Consider the following 17,609-nt stretch of genomic DNA (forward strand, 5'->3'; position numbering starts at 1 on the left):
GACCATCAGCGGCTTTCTGGGAGGCGGTTGTCATGATCGCTTTGTGATATTAAACGGACACTGGAGACACTGGAGTTTTTTCAGAGCTGACTCCCCAGTGGAGGCATAAATCTCTGAGCCTGAGAATAGTGTTGGCTCCAGGCCCACAAACAGAGTCATCTCACCTTTGTCAACAGGCTGAACAAAGCATTCAGACACTCCTTCCTTACCGAATGTTTTCCCCACCGAAGCTGCATATATTCTCTGGACGATAATGACAAAAGTCTATTCTGTCACACAGCTCAAATATCTCAGGTGTGGTGAGGATTTAAGAGTTCCTGAATCTGCCAAGTCCAGTTTCTCATTTTTCTGGTCTAAACTTCAGTTCCACATTGCTTTGCAATTTAAAAAGAAGAAGCTCCCCTGAAAATTCATCAGGCTTTTAGTGTGCACTTCCCTTCACGAACACATTAGTATGCAAGTTTGCCTAATGCACACAGCCTTGCAAAGCAATTTCCCCTAATACAGTGCATTCTTGTATGTTCTTTTCAGTAATATGGGCATTTAGATGCACAATTTACCCCAATATCGGCATTTTTATACACATTACTTGGCTGGAGAACTACAGGGATGTACGCTGAGGAGAAGAGAAGAAAGTCCTTCTTCACACGGCGCATATTTCAAACTATGGAACTTGCTCCCTAGGAGGCAGCGATGGCCGCCAACTTGGAAGGCTTTAAAAGAGGATTGGGGCCGTTTTTGAATATGCTGGCGGGTGAGCAGGTGTCTGCACCCGCTTTTGTTCCTGTTCCGTTCCTTGTTTCTGCCACCTGCTGCACCCCACCTGTTGAAAAATGGTAAGATTAATTTCAATTCTCCTTTTCTCCCCCTTAGTGGTTTCCACTGCGCAAGAGTGAGCATGGATACGCCAGCTTTAATCAGGAGCGCACAATGCACTCATGTGCTTCAGCCACTTCTAAGGAGGAAGCAGAGAAACCCAAATGGAAAGCTGCGGCAAACTGTGCATGCCCAGAAGACCTCCGAACAAATCATGCAGATCAGGAGCAGATTGTTCAGGCAATGGGGTCGTTCCCACCCGATTTGATCATCGGGAACCGGGATGCTCAGGGACAAATTCTAACGGGGAGGAAATTGATTGACAGATCTGGTTTTCCCTACAGGAAATTAAGCAAAAGCTCGATTCAGGTTTGGTAGAATGCCAAGAGGCAGGTGAAAGTGCCATCAACTGCCTAGTTCTTTCTTTAAAAAAGAAGAAGCTTTCTTTGAGTAACAATTTGCCATTGACATAGGACTCAGCCACCGTCAGTACAGAACATACCATCATAGTTACAAATCTGCAGGTTTTCCAGCAACCATGAAACAAACAAGCCACATAAAACAAAACCAGCCATAAAGAACTAAATTGCAGTGTTGCAGTAAGTTACCCAGGTTACAGGTGAGTTGGAATTAAATTCTTATCTTTTGTGCATTTAGGATAAAGAGAGCACAATAAGTACCGTATTTTTTGCTCTATAACACGCACCCGACCATAACATGTACATAGTTTGTAGAGGAGGAAAATCCGTAGGCATGCCACCCGTAGGCATTCCCTCCATAACACGCACAGACATTTCCCCTTACTTTCTAGGAGGAAAAAAGTGAGTGTTATGGTGCAAAAAATATGGTAATTCCCAACTCTATGTTTTTGTGAGCCTGCCTGCCTGCCTTGGTCTCCATGATGCTATGATTTATGAAGACTCCTCCATCATGGTGTCTGGTCATTGCTGAGACCATATGCGACAGTCTCACCAGCCCCTGGGATGCATCCCTGACCTAAATTTGTGCAACCAGTTTGACTTTCTCCCCCCAGTAAGATTTCTGAGTTTGAGTCCCCACTCACCAAGAGGTGGGGTGTTAAGGGGCTTCTCTGAAGCCCACTCCTCCTAAGAACATCAGAAAAGCCTGATGGATATCAGACCATGGGTAGGCAAACTAAGGCTCGGGGGCCGGATCTGGCCCAATCTCCTTCTAAATCTGGCCCATGGACGGTCCAGGAATCAGCGTGTTTTTACATGAGTGGAATGTATTCTTTTATTTAAAATGCATCTCTGGGTTATTTGTGGGGCATAGGAATTCGTTCATTTTTTATTTATTTATTTCAAAATATAGTCCGGCCCACCACAAGGTCTGAGGGACAGTGGACCGGCCCCATGCTGAAAAGGTTTGCTGATCCCTGGATCAGACCCATGGTCTATCTTGTCCAACATCCTGTTCTCCCAGTGGCTGACCCCTGGTCCCCCAACGCATTCTTGGGACACTCAACTTTCTACATTGCCCCATTCAGAGAACCATCGATTAATTCCTACCCTTTGCTTCCTGTCAGGGAACTGACATCAGAGCAGAGGGGGGAGGCGAGGCTTCCAGATTCTGCAGGAGAGGGAACGAGTAAAGGTAGAGAGAGAACGTCATCTGGGAAAGGAAGTCCAGGTGACACCAGGAAGAAGGGAGAGGGAGAGAGCATCTCGGAGGTGAGGCTCCGAGACTCTTCCAGTGAAGTCAGTGAGGAGGATGGAGGACCACCACTCGGCACGCCCACTCTGCGCAGAAGGCTTCCGCGCAGAGAGGCGAGGCGTAGGTTGTCCGTTAAGGAATTCTTATGCTGGAGGAAATTTAGGAGACGCCCACTCACGGATTCTGCTAGCGACTGAGCAGCAGCGGCAAGGCTGCTCAGTCAGGGAAAGACACAACCGCCCCTAAGCAGTTTGGAACAGCTAGAGGTTTACACACAAGCAACCCCAATTCCCCTTGACACTTCCCAATTCCTCATTCACAAGAGGACCTCTGCTTTGACTGCTAAGCTTACTCGGGAGTCTTTGGTGAGGTACTTTGTCGAAAGCTTCTTCAAAGTGAGAGTATGTGATGTCCAGTGGATCATCTCTATCAATATGCTTATTGAGACTCTCAAAGGACTCTGCCAGGTTTGAGAGGCAGGACTTGCCCTCGCAGAAGCCATGCTGACTCTGCCTCAGCAGGGCTTGTTCTTCTATATGCTGCATAATGGAAACCCTTGACTATTCGCTCCCAGGCAGTACAGTGGTACCTCCGGTTGCGGATGGGATCCGTTCCAGATGTCCGGTCGGATCCCAAGGTTTCCACAACCTGATGACTGCTTCTGCACATGGGCGTGTGGCGAAACCCGGAAAAATACTTCTGGGTTTGCTGTGTTTGCATCCTGAAGTTTACCAGAGGGTTACATAACGCGAGGTACTACTGTACATTGTCCAAGAGTTTCCTTAATATTTAAATCTTAGAATAGCTTTGGAAGTGGATATAGGCTGTAGGGTTAGAAGTAGAAGATAGGGTATTTTAAAATAGTATTATTTGTGATAAAAATTTTATGGTTAAAGTAAGCGTGATTTAAAAATGGTTAGAAATTATGATATCTCTAAAGTGCTAAAGATGAGGTAAAATGAAATCAGATAGGGGGGACTTGGGGAAGCCCACCTAACAATGCTTAGAAAAAATAAGAGTCGGTGGAAGAAGATTGGAAGAAATTTAAAGACTATTTACAGAAGTATGGCAAAATTAATGAATGTTAGAATGATGTTTGAATGAAGCTAAGCTGTTTCTAGCTGTAATGATATAAAAGAATATGGAAAATTGGATTTTTAAATAGGTAAAAATTTAATGTTATAATATATTAAGATCAAAGAACAGGATAATAAGGAGGGAAAGAAATTGCTGAATTAATTAACTGAATTGGAATACAAAAAAGGGAGGTATGAGGAGGTCAGGAAAACAAGGATATGAATGTAAGATATGGAAAGGTTGATTTTTTATTTTTATTTTTTTATCTGTGTACTTATTCTGTATTTTTCTTGTATTTTTATTTTTGTCTTTTATTCTTGTATTTTTTGTTTTAATGCAATTCCTTTTTCTGAAACTTTAATAAATATTTATATATATAAAAAAACAATCCTTAGAAAAAATAAGGATAAGACAAGAATTTGTTTGTATTGTTTGTTTTTCTGTTTGTGTTGTTTATTTGTGTTATAAAATGAATTAAAAAAAAAATTGGGGGGGGGGAGTTTCCTTTCTCCGTGCAAAAATAAAGGAAGGAACCCAGTGAGATCCAAGAAGCCAGATGCAAAGGGGCCCCAATTCTCACCCCAGACCCAAAGCAAGAGTCTCATTAAGGCCGCTGCTGGCAGCTCCCTTATTTAGGAGTGCTCTGTGCCTCGGCAACATTGATATTATTCATCCTGGAGTCTGCTGTCCTCCAAAATGTTTTGACATTTCCTGCAAAATCGCATCCCACCAAACATCAGCTCAAAATTTGTAGCTCCTCTTTACTTGCAACAACAACAACAATAATAATAATAATTTATTATTTATACCCCGCCCATCTGGCTGGGCCTCCCCAGCCACTCTGGGCGGCTTCCAAAAGAATATTAAAATACTATAATACATCAAACATTAAAAGCTTCCCGAAACAGGGCTGCCTTCAGATGTCTTCTAAAAGTCTGGTAGTTGTTGTTCTCTTTGACATCTGATGGGAGGGTATTCCACAGGGCGGGCGCCACTACTGAGAAGGCCCTCTGCCTGGTTCCCTGTAACTTGGCTTCTCGCAGTGAGGGAACCGCCAGAAGGCCCTCAGTGCTGGACCTCAGTGTCCGGGTAGAACGATGGGGGTGGAGACGCTCCTTCAGGTATACTGGACCAAGGCCATTTAGGGCTTTAAAGGTCAACACCAACACTTTGAATTGTGCTTGGAAACATACTGGGAGCCAGTGTAGGTATTTCAAGACCGGTGTTATATGGTCTCGGCAGCTGCTCCCAGTCACCAGTCTAGCTGCCGTGTTCTGGATTAGTTGTAGTTTCCGGGTCACCTTCAAAGGTAGCCCCACGTAGAGCGCATGGCAGTAGTCCAAGCAGGAGATAACCAGTGCATGCACCACTCTGGTGACACAGTCTGTGGGCAGGGAGGGTCTCAGCCTGCGTACCAGATGGAGCTGGTAGACAGCTGCCCTGGACACAGAATGGACCTGCGCCTCCATGGACAGCTGTGAGTCCAAAATGACTCCCAGGCTGCACACCTGGTCCTTCAGGGGCACAGTTACTCCATTCAGGACCAGGGAATCCTCCACAACAGCCCGCCCCCTGTCACCCAAAAACAGTACTTCTATCTTGTCAGGATTCAACCTCAATCTGTTAGCTGCCATCCAACCTCCAACCGCCTCCAGGCACTCACAAGGAAGGATTGGGGGGGGGATTGCAGAGGAAAGCAGAGGCAGCCGTGTTTGGCTGGTGACCCACCCAAAGCCTCTGGCAGCCCACCTCTCCCAAGGAAAGCGTTTTGCATATATTAATCCAGACTGGATTCAGGCAAACAGCCTGAAGGATGGGGGGGCGGCGATGCACCAATCGGAATATCCTGCATACAGGATGGAAATCTCCGTGTGGTCTCAACCCCGCTTCCCTGTCACACCCCAGAGATTTTTTGTGCACTAGAGCATCAAATGGGGCTGGCTGGCGGTTGCTGTCCATATGGAATCTGAAGAACGGTTAACAACAGGAGGGAAGAGAATGCAATGAGGATAGAAACCAAAGCATGAAGGTAAAGGGACCCTTGACCATTAGGTCCAGTGGTGGACAACTCTGGGGTTGCATGCTCATCTCGCTTTATTGGCCGAGGGAACCGGCGTACAGCTTCCGGGTCATGTGGCCAGCAGGACTAAGCTGCTTCTGGCGAACCAGAGCAGCGCACGGAAAAGCATATTTCCACATTTTAAAAAAATCCAGCCCTCTCTGGATTTGGGAGTCCGTTCGACTTCCAAAATGTTTGGAAACCAAGGCACAGCTTCCGATTGGCTGCAGGAAGCTCCTGTAAGCCAATCGGAAGCCGCGTTGGACGTTTGGGTTCCAAAGAACATTCACAAACCGGAACACTCACTTCCCGGTTTGTGGCGTTTGAGAGTCAAAACGTTTGAGTTGCAAGACGTTCTGGAAGCAAGGTACAACAGGGGATCGTGAAATACCTGTTTTGTTGGAAAGCCGGAAGGACACCATTTTGTCGGAGATGTTGCAGACGTTCCGGACCGAAGCGATGCAGCTGTAGTTGGCATAATCCTGCGGCCGCAGATTCTTGAGCTTGAGGATCTTGGTTTCACCCTGTTGGCAGCAGGAGAAACAATTGTGAGTGTGAAAGAGTCTAGATAAGGGCAACCCAAACGCTCAAGGGGGTGAAATGACTCCCCTAGGAGCTTGCAGAGTTTGGGACTCTGTGGCTTGCAGAAAAGGCGAGGAAGAACCAACATGATAGACATGTATGAAATGATCCCTGGCTTGGAGGAAGTGGATAGAGGAATGTTTTGATAAGAGTCTTCTGGATCAGGCCAATGACCCATCTAGTCCAGCATCCTGCTCTCACAGTGGCCAACCAGATGTCCCCACGAGGAACCAGCAAACAGGATTCGAGCTCTAAAGCACTCTCCCCTCCTGTGGTTTACAGCAACTTGGATTCAGAACGTGATGGCCTGGGACTTGGGCTCGGACTTAGAACCAGAGGACTCTCAGTCCGCACCAGATCCTCTGCCTCAGGCATCACCTGAACCAAGTCTGGGGCCTGACCCTGAAGAGTCCCAGTCTGTACAGGTTCCCCTGCAACAAACACCAGCTGGGCCGAGTCAGGGGCCTGAGCCTGCCCTGGCTCCAGATGTGGGGATGACCTCCTTGCCTCCAGCTGGGCCATCACTTACAGCTGCTCCACTACCGGTTGGGTCAGGGGAGGCTGAGGCGGCCTCTGGGTCTAGTAACCCACCGACGTCTCCTGAGCTGCAGAGACTGAGGTCTGAGAGAAGGAGAGACCTGAGGACTCGCAGGAGGAGTGCTGGCCTTTGGGCGAGACAGGGAGGTGAGTCGCCAGGGGATCAGGACTGGCCACTACCCCAACAAAGATAAAGGTCTGCCGGACCCTGCCCCAGGTTGCGGGAGCAACATTGCTGTATGCTAGATCCTGCCTGAGATCCTGTACCTGTCCTTGCCTGGTTTCCTGCCTCGTGTCCTGCCTTGGCCCTGTTGGACTGACTCCTAGCGGAACCTTCGGATCCTGGACTGGACCTGAACTGTGTTTCTCAGGTTACCCCCGGGCCCAGCACACAGAAGCATGTGGCGGCAAGGCATAGCCATCTTGGCTTATAACCATTGACAGCCCTCTCCTGCTCCATGAATTTGTCTAATCCTCTTTGGAAGACATCCAAGCTGTTGGCCAACTTCTCTGTCCTGAACCTTCCAACTTTCAGTTTCATTGGATGCTTATGAGTTCGTTTTACGGGGGGTGGGGGGACAAATAAAAAGGAAGCACTTCTTCATGCAGAAAATGAAGAACTTTGGGACTCCATCTCACAGGAGGCAGAGATGACCATCAACCTCTTAGGGCTTTCAAAGAGGATTAGACAAATTCGTGGAGGAGAGAGCCATGGGTGGCTCCTAGGCAGGATGACTATGTCCTGCCACCGATTGGGGCAGAAATGCTTCGGAGTCCTGGTTGCTGGAGGCCCCAGGTGCAGAGAGTGCTTTCATTACCCTCAGGTCCTGCTCAATGGTTTCCCAAAAGATGGACCACTGGCCTGATCTAGCTGAGGTTCTTCTTATGTTCTTGTGGGACGAATGTGTGTTGTGTAATAAAAGAAGGGAAAGTCACCAACACCACCCATGATCATTTTATTGATTCCCACCCCCCTCTCTCCTTTGATAATTTTCAAATACAATTTCTTTCCTCATTAACTGTTGGAAAACAGTTTTGCAGGGAATCACCGGAGTTGTTATTTCGTGCAGCAATATTGTGAGCTGGCCAATGTTTGGCTTGGAACGTAACTGCTGGATTTTGTGATTCTTGGAATACCATAGCAAAAATAGGAGAAAGAAGCAAGTTGAAAGTCTCTTAGGAATTGCTGAGATAAAATATGCCCAGAAATGCATATATATTTTTGGAGAAAACCTGTTCCAAAATCCATATGAAGTTGTAAAGTTTCATGCATATTTTCAGGGACGGATTCAGCAACAAGATGGAGCAGAGTTATGAGACTGAAAACAGACCACTTTCCCCACCTCCACCAATAAAGTATTTTGCATATTAAGTTTATGAAGATATCGAGCAGAGGGGGCAAAACACACCCCACCCCCAAAACAGGTTCTACCTCCCAATCGGAGTGGGATCCATGCCATGAAAATTTCAAACATTTGTCAAAAGAATTTTTCTCAGCCAATTTGTGTAATTAGACTTATTATGCCTAATGACTTAATTAGCGTAAACACAGCAAATGTAATCTCATAATTGGGCTCTGCAATTACAATATGTAATGATGATGAAAATTGCTTTTTGGGGGGTGGGGGTGAGGCCCCCCCTCCTGCCTGCAAACATGTCTGGCCACCCCTCCTCGTAAGGAGAAGTTACGTTCAGTTCAAACCCAATTCATTTGTTTAAGGCATCAGCCTCTTCTAAGTGCATCTATGATTTGAATTGCATATAGCGAATGATACCAATGTTTTGCAACTGGTGGTGGAGTACGCCTTTGGAAACAATTTCACCTAGATTGAAAACCCTGAACTTATTCTTCAAAAATTTAATCATTACAGACAACCAGTGATATGAGGAATAAAGATCCACATGGAGTTAGTTGGAAGTTGATTTCTTGGAAGGTGGTAGACTCTCCTTCCCTGGAGGTTTTTAAGCAGAGATTGAATGGTCATCCGCCAGGCCATCAGTCTTTAGCTGTGATTCTTCGTATTGTAGGCAATTGGACTAGAAGATCAGGGGTCTGCACCCTTCAAGACAAAAAGAGCCACTTGGACCCGTTTCCAAAGGGGAAAAAAACTGGGAGCCGCAAAACTCGTCATTATAAAAATAACTTTTTTGTCACTTTTTATTATTTCTTTGTTTGACCCCTTAGAATTACTCCTCCTCATAGAAATAAACGTTAAATTAACAAGTTACCTTTTGTGTGTGTGTGTGTTCTTCACTCCCCTTCAAAACAGTGACCAGCGTACATGCCCCTTACAACGTAGCGGGCGGGCGGGAAGGTGACGTCGGGACGGTGCGTGACTAATGCACGCACCACCCCCATGTGACGTCACAGCCAGTACAGCGCCTGCCACAGTGGGGAGTGTCGGGGTGCACAATGCGCCTCCTCCCCTCGCTAGTATCCGCCCCGGAGCCGCGGCAAAGGTGTAAAAGAGCCACATGCGGCTCCGGAGCCGCGGGTTGCAGGCCCCTGGACTAGATGATCCTTGGGGTCCCTTCTAACTCTACAGTTCTCTGATTCTATGAAGTCGAGCCTGGGAAATGCTGTCTTTGGGTACCTTTACAGTTCTATGATTCTAGGACAAGTAGGAAAAGGGCAAGGGAAGTAATAGTACTCCTCTATTCCATGATGTGCTCTTTGGGGAGCTGGCTTCAGGTAGCAGGTCCGTTGGCAGACCCAAATGTCTGCAGACATTCCCACATGGGAATCCCTTGCACACGACTGCAGTGCCTGGAGACAGACAGTCAGGTTGACCTCTGGGAGGAACAAAGAGAAGAAACGCCCTGGTATGCCTGTATCAGCACAACTGGATGCCTTCCTCTGCCCCAGCTGCAACAAAACATGTCTCTCCCATATCGGTCTCTACAGCCACAGCAGGCGCTGCGATCTTCCAACAGTTTCACTTCACCCTCAGCGGTGCACTCCTCCATTGTCTCATGAGACAGATGGATGCCAACCAATTCCATCTTCATATTTTAATGCTTGAGTGATTGCTTTCAATGCTGGTGAACCACTTAGTATCCTATTTGGGAATTAAGTGATTGATAATGCTAATAATAGGATGCGGGTGGCGCTGTGGTCTAAACCACAGAGCTTAGGGTTTGCTGATCAGAAGGTCAGTGGTTTGAATCCCCACGACGGGGTGAGCTCCCGTTGCTCGGTCCCTGCTCCTGCCCACCTAGCAGTTCGAAAGCACCTCAAAGTGCAAGTAGATAAATAGGTGCCGCTCCGGTGGGAAGGTAAACAACATTCTGTGCGCTGCTCTGGTTTCACCAGAAGCGGTTTAGTCATGCTGGCCACATGATGATCCGGAAAAACTTTCTATGGACAAACGCCACAGAGCGCCACAACCCCAGAGTCATTTGCAACTGGACTAAACAGTCAGGGTTTCCTTTACCTTTAATGCTAATAATAATTATAATAAATAATAACAGCAATAATGCATAAGTAAAAGGTAATGGTAAAGGACCCCTGAACGGTTAAGTCCTGTCAAAGGCGACTATGGGGTTGCAGTGCTCATCTCACTTTCAGGCCAAGGGAGCCGGCGTTTGTCCACAGACAGTTTTCCAGGTCATGTGGCCAGCAGGACTAAACCACTTCTGGCACAAAGGGACACCATGATGGAAACCAGAGTGCACGGAAAAGCCTTTTACCTTCCCACCACAGTGGTATCTATTTATCTACTTGAACTGGTGTGCTTTTGAGCTGCTAGGTTGGCAGGAGCTGGGACCGAGCAACGGGAGCTCACCCCATCGCGGGGATTTGAACCTCCAACTTTCCGATCGGCAAGCCCAAGAGGCTCAGTGGTTTAGACCACAGCGCCACCTGTGTTAATTAATACATAAGTATATTAATTCTTAATACATAATACATTAAAACATAAGTATCAGCACTGCTGATAGGGCTGACAGCATTCCAGTTCATTCCAACGGATCTGGGACCTTTGCAAAGGGTGAGAGTAGATAGGTCTACTCTCTCTAGTCCAATATCGCCCACACTGGCTTGCAGCAGCCCTGGAAAGTCGGCATCCAAGCAGCCTTTTCCCCGATCCTCTTTAAAAAGAACAACAATAACTGGAGCCTTGCATGTTGTACATGGAAATCATGCATTAAGCTTCAGCCCACTGCCACCCCCAACATCAAGGCAGATTTGTGGGGAGCACTGGCGATTCTTAAACTTTTAATTACATTTTGTCCTTTTTATAAACATCTTTCCAATCTCACCCTCACCCAGGGAGAGATACACTAATTCAAGCTGACCTCTGATAAATATAGAAAAGGTTAGCGATAAGCCTTCAGTTATCAAGGCGGCAACTTGATTTGTTCATTAAATTCAAAGCAGAGGAAGAATCCCAGGCAGGAGCCTAAAAAGCTCAGCGCTATTCCAAAATGGAATCTAATTTAATGTGACATATCATATAACCCGGTAAGAACTTATCTAATAAAGGAGATAATAATAAACATTTCCGTATCGCGGCATTATTAGGTGAGGAATCCCAGCTCGCAAGGAGCCCTTCACTTTTAATTAAATGCTCAAAAGAGCAGCCAGTCAGCCTGTTTGTGTCCGTCCCTCCAATAATAATTAATAAATTAATAAATTGCGAATCACCCACGAGGCATGAAGATGAAATCCAGCGGCTGAGATCGCTTTTGACAGGGCAATCTCCCCACCGGATTACGGGGCCTTGTCAATTTCTTGGGGGGTGGGGGGAGAACGCTTCTTATCAACGCACCTTGACATTTGGGCTGCTAATGCTTTGAGGTTATGGATTAGTGCCTTGCATTTATGTCCCAACCTTTTCCTCCAAGGAGGCGAACGCAGTTCTTCCAGTCTCATTTAATGACACAACAACCCAGCCAGGTGGGTTAGGCTGAGAAAGGCAGTGAGTGATCCCTAAGGGAAGTTTCTTAATGTTCAATGCTGTGTTGAGTTTTTAATATTTGGTTGGAAGCTGCCCAGAGTGGCTGGGGAAACCCAGCCAGATGGGCAGGATATAAATTATTATTATTATTATTATTATTATTATTATTATTATTATTATTATTATTATTATTATTATTAGGTCCCACCCAGTGACAGCTCCATAGCTGAGTCCGGATTTGAACCCTCGTCCCTCCCAGTTCCTAGTTCGACACTCTAACCACTGTAACACACCATAATTACAAGGAAATGACTCTTTCTGCACCTAAATTAAGGTGTTGAAAGGAAGGAGTGGACGTCTGTGCGAAAATACCTTGCGCTCAATTCATTCCTCGTACAGAAAACTTCCACTCAGATTTTGATTTCTATTCCACCCCCCACCCCCCATTTCTTAAAACTGCATTCTCAGGGCGGTTCACAGCATAAAAATGCAAAAGGAAAACACACAAAATTCATGCGAAAAACAAGAACAACAAGCATAAACCCTTAACCCTGCCTCCCACAAGTAAGCCTATTTCAAATTAGCGTATTTTAAATAAACATATTGAAAAGGACACAGAATGTTGAAGAGGAAGGTTTTTGAATGGCGCCTAAAGATGTCTAATGAAGGGGCCAGTCGAGCGTCTCTGGGGAGAGCCTCCCACAAAGGGGTGCCACCACAGAAAAGGCTCGTTCTCAGAGGGACATCTCATGAAGAAGGCAGACGAAGAAGGTCCTCAGAGCAGGGGCGAACGCAGGCGTCGTGACATCCGGGGTGGCAAACTGCTATGTACAGTGCATGTGTAGCATTGCTACATACAGTGCATGCACTGTACATAGCGACACCGCACATGCACTGTACATAGCGGTTTGCCGGCGCTGGTGCTCCAGTGCCATACGGACAGTGCTGGGATCCTCTGCTGTAGCGGCAACAGAGGGATCCCACCGTCGTCCGTACGCTGTTGGAGCGGCGCAAGAGGCAAACCGCTATGTACAGAGCATGTGCAGTGTCGTTACGTACAGCACATGCATGCGACGCTGTGCATAGTGGTTTGCCGCCGGCACCAGGATCCTCCATTGCAGCTGTAGCGGCAATGGATGGATACCACTGCCATCTGTACACTGCTAGCAAACCACTATGTACAGTGCATGTGCGTCGTCGTTACATACAGCGCATGTGTGCGACGCTGTGCATAGCAGTTTCCCACCAGCGCTGGGATCCTCCATTCGCAGCTGTAGTGGCAACGGAGGGATCCCACTGCCACCCGTATGCCACTGGCGCAGCGGCGCCGGCAAACCGCTATATACAGCACATGTGCTTCATTGTTATGTACAGTGCACGTGTGCGACACTGTGTATAGTGGTTTGCCGCCTGCACCGGGATCCTCTGCTTGCAACTGCAGTCGTGAACAGAGGATCCTCCACATGTGGCTGCAGCGGCACGATGACTGCTCACGCCGCCGCAAGCCCCCATGGGGTGCCTTCTTGTCACCCCCCCCAGACATGGCGCCTGGGGCGCACCACCCATGCACTGCCCCCCCTTGCGACCCCACTGCCTCAGAGGATGATCTCAAGATCTGGGTAGGTTCATATGAGGAGAGGTGGTCCTTGAGGTATTGCAGTCCTCAATGGCACATTTTCCCACCAACAAAAAAATCTGTCCGTCTTTTGCACCATGCTCTGGTTGGTAGATCTTGGGGTTCTACTACTAAAAATAAAAATAAATATCTGACTAGCCGTGAGGTCTCTCCATTCTGGGTGTAAAGTACAGTCATACCTCGGGTTACAGACGCTTCAGGTTGCGTTTTTTTGGGTTACGGACATGCCGAAACCTGGAAGTACCGGAACAAGTTACTTCTGGGTTTCGGGGGTCGCACATGCGCAGAAGCGCTAGGTCACGCTTTGCACATGCGCAGAAGCTCCGAATCGCAAGCTGTGTGTGTGCAGACGCACCACTGTGGGTTGCGAATGTGCCTCCCACACGGATCATATTCGCAACCCGAGTGTCTACTGTATCTCGTGTGCTTGTTCTGTTGAAAATTATTGGTGCTACTGTTGCTCTTATTTTTATTTTGCACAGTTACAGTGGTACCTCGGGTTACGAACTTAATTCATTCTGGAGGTCCGTTCTTAACCCCAAACCATTCTTAACCTGAGGAGCGCTTTCGCTAATGAGGCCTCCCGCTGCCGCCACACTCCCACCACGTGATTTCTGTTCTTATCCTGGGGCAAAGTTCTCAACCCAAGGTACTACTTCCAAGTTAGCAGAGTTTGTAACCCAAAGTATTTGTAACCTTAAACGTTTGTAACCCGAGGTACCACTGTATTTTAAAGTGCATTTTAAAATGCCAGTGCGGTCTAGTGGTTAGAGTTTTGGACCAGGACCTGGGAGTGCTGTGTTCAAATCTCCGCTTGGCCATGAAGCTCACTGCGTGTGGCCTCTCAAGGATTAAATAAGGAAAAGCAGAGATATAAATAGAATAAACAAAAAATTGTCCACAGCAGAAGACTATCCACAATTCAGTTCCAGCAAGGAGCCTCTCCTGAGCCGGGGCCCTATCCTGCAGAGCATTGCGGGTGATTCCAACCCGGGAAGAAGGCTGCAACTTCCTAAAATGTCCCTAAGGAAGGGAGTCCAATCCCACGGTGTTGAACCTGGCGCAATCCCTCCTCCTTCTTGAGGTCCCATCGCTGCCTCATCCTCAGCAAGGCTTTGCCAGCGATTCTGAGCAATATAAAGCTGTCAGGTGCAATAAAGGATGAAAGTGATGGGCCTTTCCGAGCCATTAGTTGAGAATTATCTATGAAAGTTGAAAGTTGTTCTGCGCCGGGTTGCTGATTGTACACTCAGCATCTCATTTGTTGCCTCTCATCGGTTCTCGCGCCTCGATCCCAGGAGCTGCGGCTCCGCCAAGTGGGGAAGGGTCTGAGGCCGAATGTGATGCTCACATTGGGAAGGCAGCTCATGCGCCGGAGGATCTGGCCCAAGAGAGAATCATGGAATCGTAGAATTGTAAGGGGCCCCCAAGGGGCATCTAGTCCAATCGGCTCCAATGCAGGAATCACAGGTGCAGATGTTGTATCTGCAGCTGTCGCCAGATGATAGAAAGATAGAATCAAAGAAGCATAGAACTGTAGCGTTGGAAGGGGCCCCCAAGGTGTCAGGAGCTCATCCTACACTCGAGTAGGACCCTGGTAGAGGCACATGCCCGACTGGCATGTTCCCTCCCTCCTGGTTGATCGTTCGGGAGCTTCAAAAGCTTTCTTCTGCCTGAACATCACAGTGACCGATGCCAACTGACACCGGAACACTTAGGGATCTGCAGAGTCTTTGCAACCTGTGTGACAGACCTCAGCAACTCAGCATTTTGGCTAATCTACTTTATTTACATCTAAACACACATGGAGCACTGTAACATGGCTCCCTCTCTCTCTAGCATCAGACAGCAAAGAGAAAAAACAAAGGACAATAGTCCCACTTCATGGAACACAGTAACACAAACATCCTGTCTCCGTCACTTCCCACTCTGTGGAGTCAAAACATACACCATCATGTGATAGACAACAATCCCATGACTGCAATCATGGAGCAGGAATTCTAACATAAGGGCCATCTAGTCCAACCCTGTGCACTGCAGGAATCACAGCTCAAGAATCCCTGGCAGATAGTCATCCAAACTCCATTTAAAAACTTCCAACGAAAGAAAGTTGGCTGAGAGGAACTAGGGTGTCTATGTAAATTAAAGACTCTTCTGGTAATGAGCCAAGAACAAAACTAATTTATCTCTCAGGTAAGTCTGGGCACTGCTCCTAGGGAGACGGTTTGAAAATGCAGTAAGAACCATGTTCTGTTCACATAAAGAGCAGAATAATAAAAATCATAGGGTTGGGACACCAAGGGTGATCTAGCACAACCTCCAGATAAATAATCCCTGACAGATGGCCATCTGTCCTCTGCTTCAAAACCCAAGGAAGGAGAGTCCCAGGGGAGTCTGTTCCACTGTCAAACAGCTCTTCCTCCTGTTGAGCTGGAACCTCCTTTCTTGTCATTCAAATCCATTGTTTAGGGTCCTCCCCTCTGGAGCAGCAGAAAACAAGCTTGCTCCCTCTTCCATGTGACAGCCTTTCAGATAGTTTCTCAGCACCCACATGTACATAGCGAACCATAAGTGTCCCCGGATTCATTGGAAAAAATCTGGTAGCCTTATCTGATGTATGCAAAGCCACTTCTGACCTTGGGAGGAGGTGGTGGTGTGGGCTCACGCCCCCAACACACGCGTGTGGCTGGCTAGCAGCCTACGCGCGATCTGAGGGAATCCTCGGGCCGCGTCATACCTCCGAGTCAGCCAATCAGCTGGCTCGGGGTATGTGGCTTGCCCCATTTAAGGCAAGCATGGCCCCGGGATCGCCCTCTTTCGGATTGCTCAGCTGCCCAGTTTGTATCTTCCTTTCTCTGCGTCTGCGCCTGTTTGCAGCTAATTTTCTTTGTGGTTGTTTTCCCCTCTTAGGTTTTCTTTGTTCCATTAGGCAATGGGGGGTATTGTTATGTAGATGAGTTGGAAGGGAGGAGCGCCATCACCTGCCCCACATATTGAAGGGTAGTCCGGTAAAGGATTCCGGGGGGCATTGCCTTGTCTGAAGCCTATGGAGGTGAGGGCCTAAAGCACGCCCCCTATTGGTGACCCCGGGGGAGTTACCTAGTTGACGTGCATCAGCAGGGCTATCCCTGCTGGTGTTAACCCTTCCCGGACTTCAAGCGGATGGGCTGGAGTTGGATATAGTCAGTTAGGACCAATGCCTAAGCCAATACCGCTCATCACCTGTAACCAATAAGGTTGTGGCCAATTTTAGCCCATTAACCTTAATTATGGTGTCATGTGCCGTTATTTCACTGGTGGGAGGCGGGAACTCTCCACGCAACTCCCTCACCCCTTCCTGCTCCGGCTTGCTTTCCAGACTCCTAATCATATGGACCTTGGGTGGTGGTTTCCTGAGCTCTGTTTCGGATCATGTTCTGGAGCCAAACTGATTCTCTGCATTGAACCTTGCATGTTGAGACTAGGGCTGCACCTCGAACCCCAGCCTTTTGCATACATTTTTGGGTGAAAGGCTTTTACGACCTCGGACCGAGACCCTTGTCCCTGAGGGCACCCCATGGAGCGTGACAAGGTGTTACAGAGGGAAAGAGAAGAGGTGACCCCCACCCACTTTTGTCAGAATTGCGCAGCCCCCAAGCACTTTCACAGTATAGGATGCACCACTCCGACCCCCAAAGGTTTTCCACCCTGGCCCTAGAGGACAGACCCTGGAAGAGGGCATCCCTGGAAGAACTTACCTGGCCAGGTGTTCTCTAGGACAGGGGGTGGCAAGGTTTTGTTTTTGTTTTGTTTTTAAATTACAGCCTGCTTTTCACCATGTAGGTCTCAAGCAGCTTACAACAATAAAATATACACAATTTAAAATATGAATGTAACCTCAAAAAAATAAACTTCAATCATTTAAAATCTAAAAGAAGAAGAAGAGAGACCTGTAAAACATCTGAGAAGCCTTCCGGGTGCAAAGGCCTCCTGAAATAAAATGGTTTTGAGCAGGCGCCTGAAACTCAGTAGGGACGGTGCCTGTCTAACTTCTTGTGGGAGGGAGTTCCACAGAACTGGGTCCATAACATGAAGGCACAACTCTGTATCTCTAGCCCATAGACAACCACAAACAGTGCTCCCCCTGATTATCTTGGTGACTGACTTGGGCTATACAGGGTATGGCAGTCCTTAAGTAATCCTGAGCCTAAATTATTCAGTTTTCCCACACTAGTACAGGAACATTTAACCCAGTACTTGGGCGAAGGTGGAGGAAGAAGTTGAGGAAAGAGGCAAGGGCAGCAGCCAGGGGAAATCATAGAATCATAGAGTTGGAAGAGACCACGAGGGC

General features: G+C 47.6%; 1 protein-coding gene across 2 annotated transcripts in view; it reads right to left on the minus strand.

Annotated features, from left to right (window-relative positions):
- The window catches only part of MDGA2 (MAM domain containing glycosylphosphatidylinositol anchor 2), a 409,007-nt gene that overhangs the window by 153,569 nt on the left and 237,829 nt on the right, over positions 1–17,609 (minus strand). For both annotated transcript variants that reach the window (XM_083514663.1, XM_083514662.1), the window contains exon 5: positions 6,018–6,150. In XM_083514663.1, the coding sequence (XP_083370789.1) occupies positions 6,018–6,150 (133 nt within the window). The remainder of the gene's footprint in view (positions 1–6,017; positions 6,151–17,609) is intronic.

The sequence above is a fragment of the Podarcis liolepis genome (genome assembly GCF_965112155.1).
Source record: "Podarcis liolepis genome assembly, chromosome: 1".
NCBI lineage: Eukaryota > Metazoa > Chordata > Lepidosauria > Squamata > Lacertidae > Podarcis > Podarcis liolepis.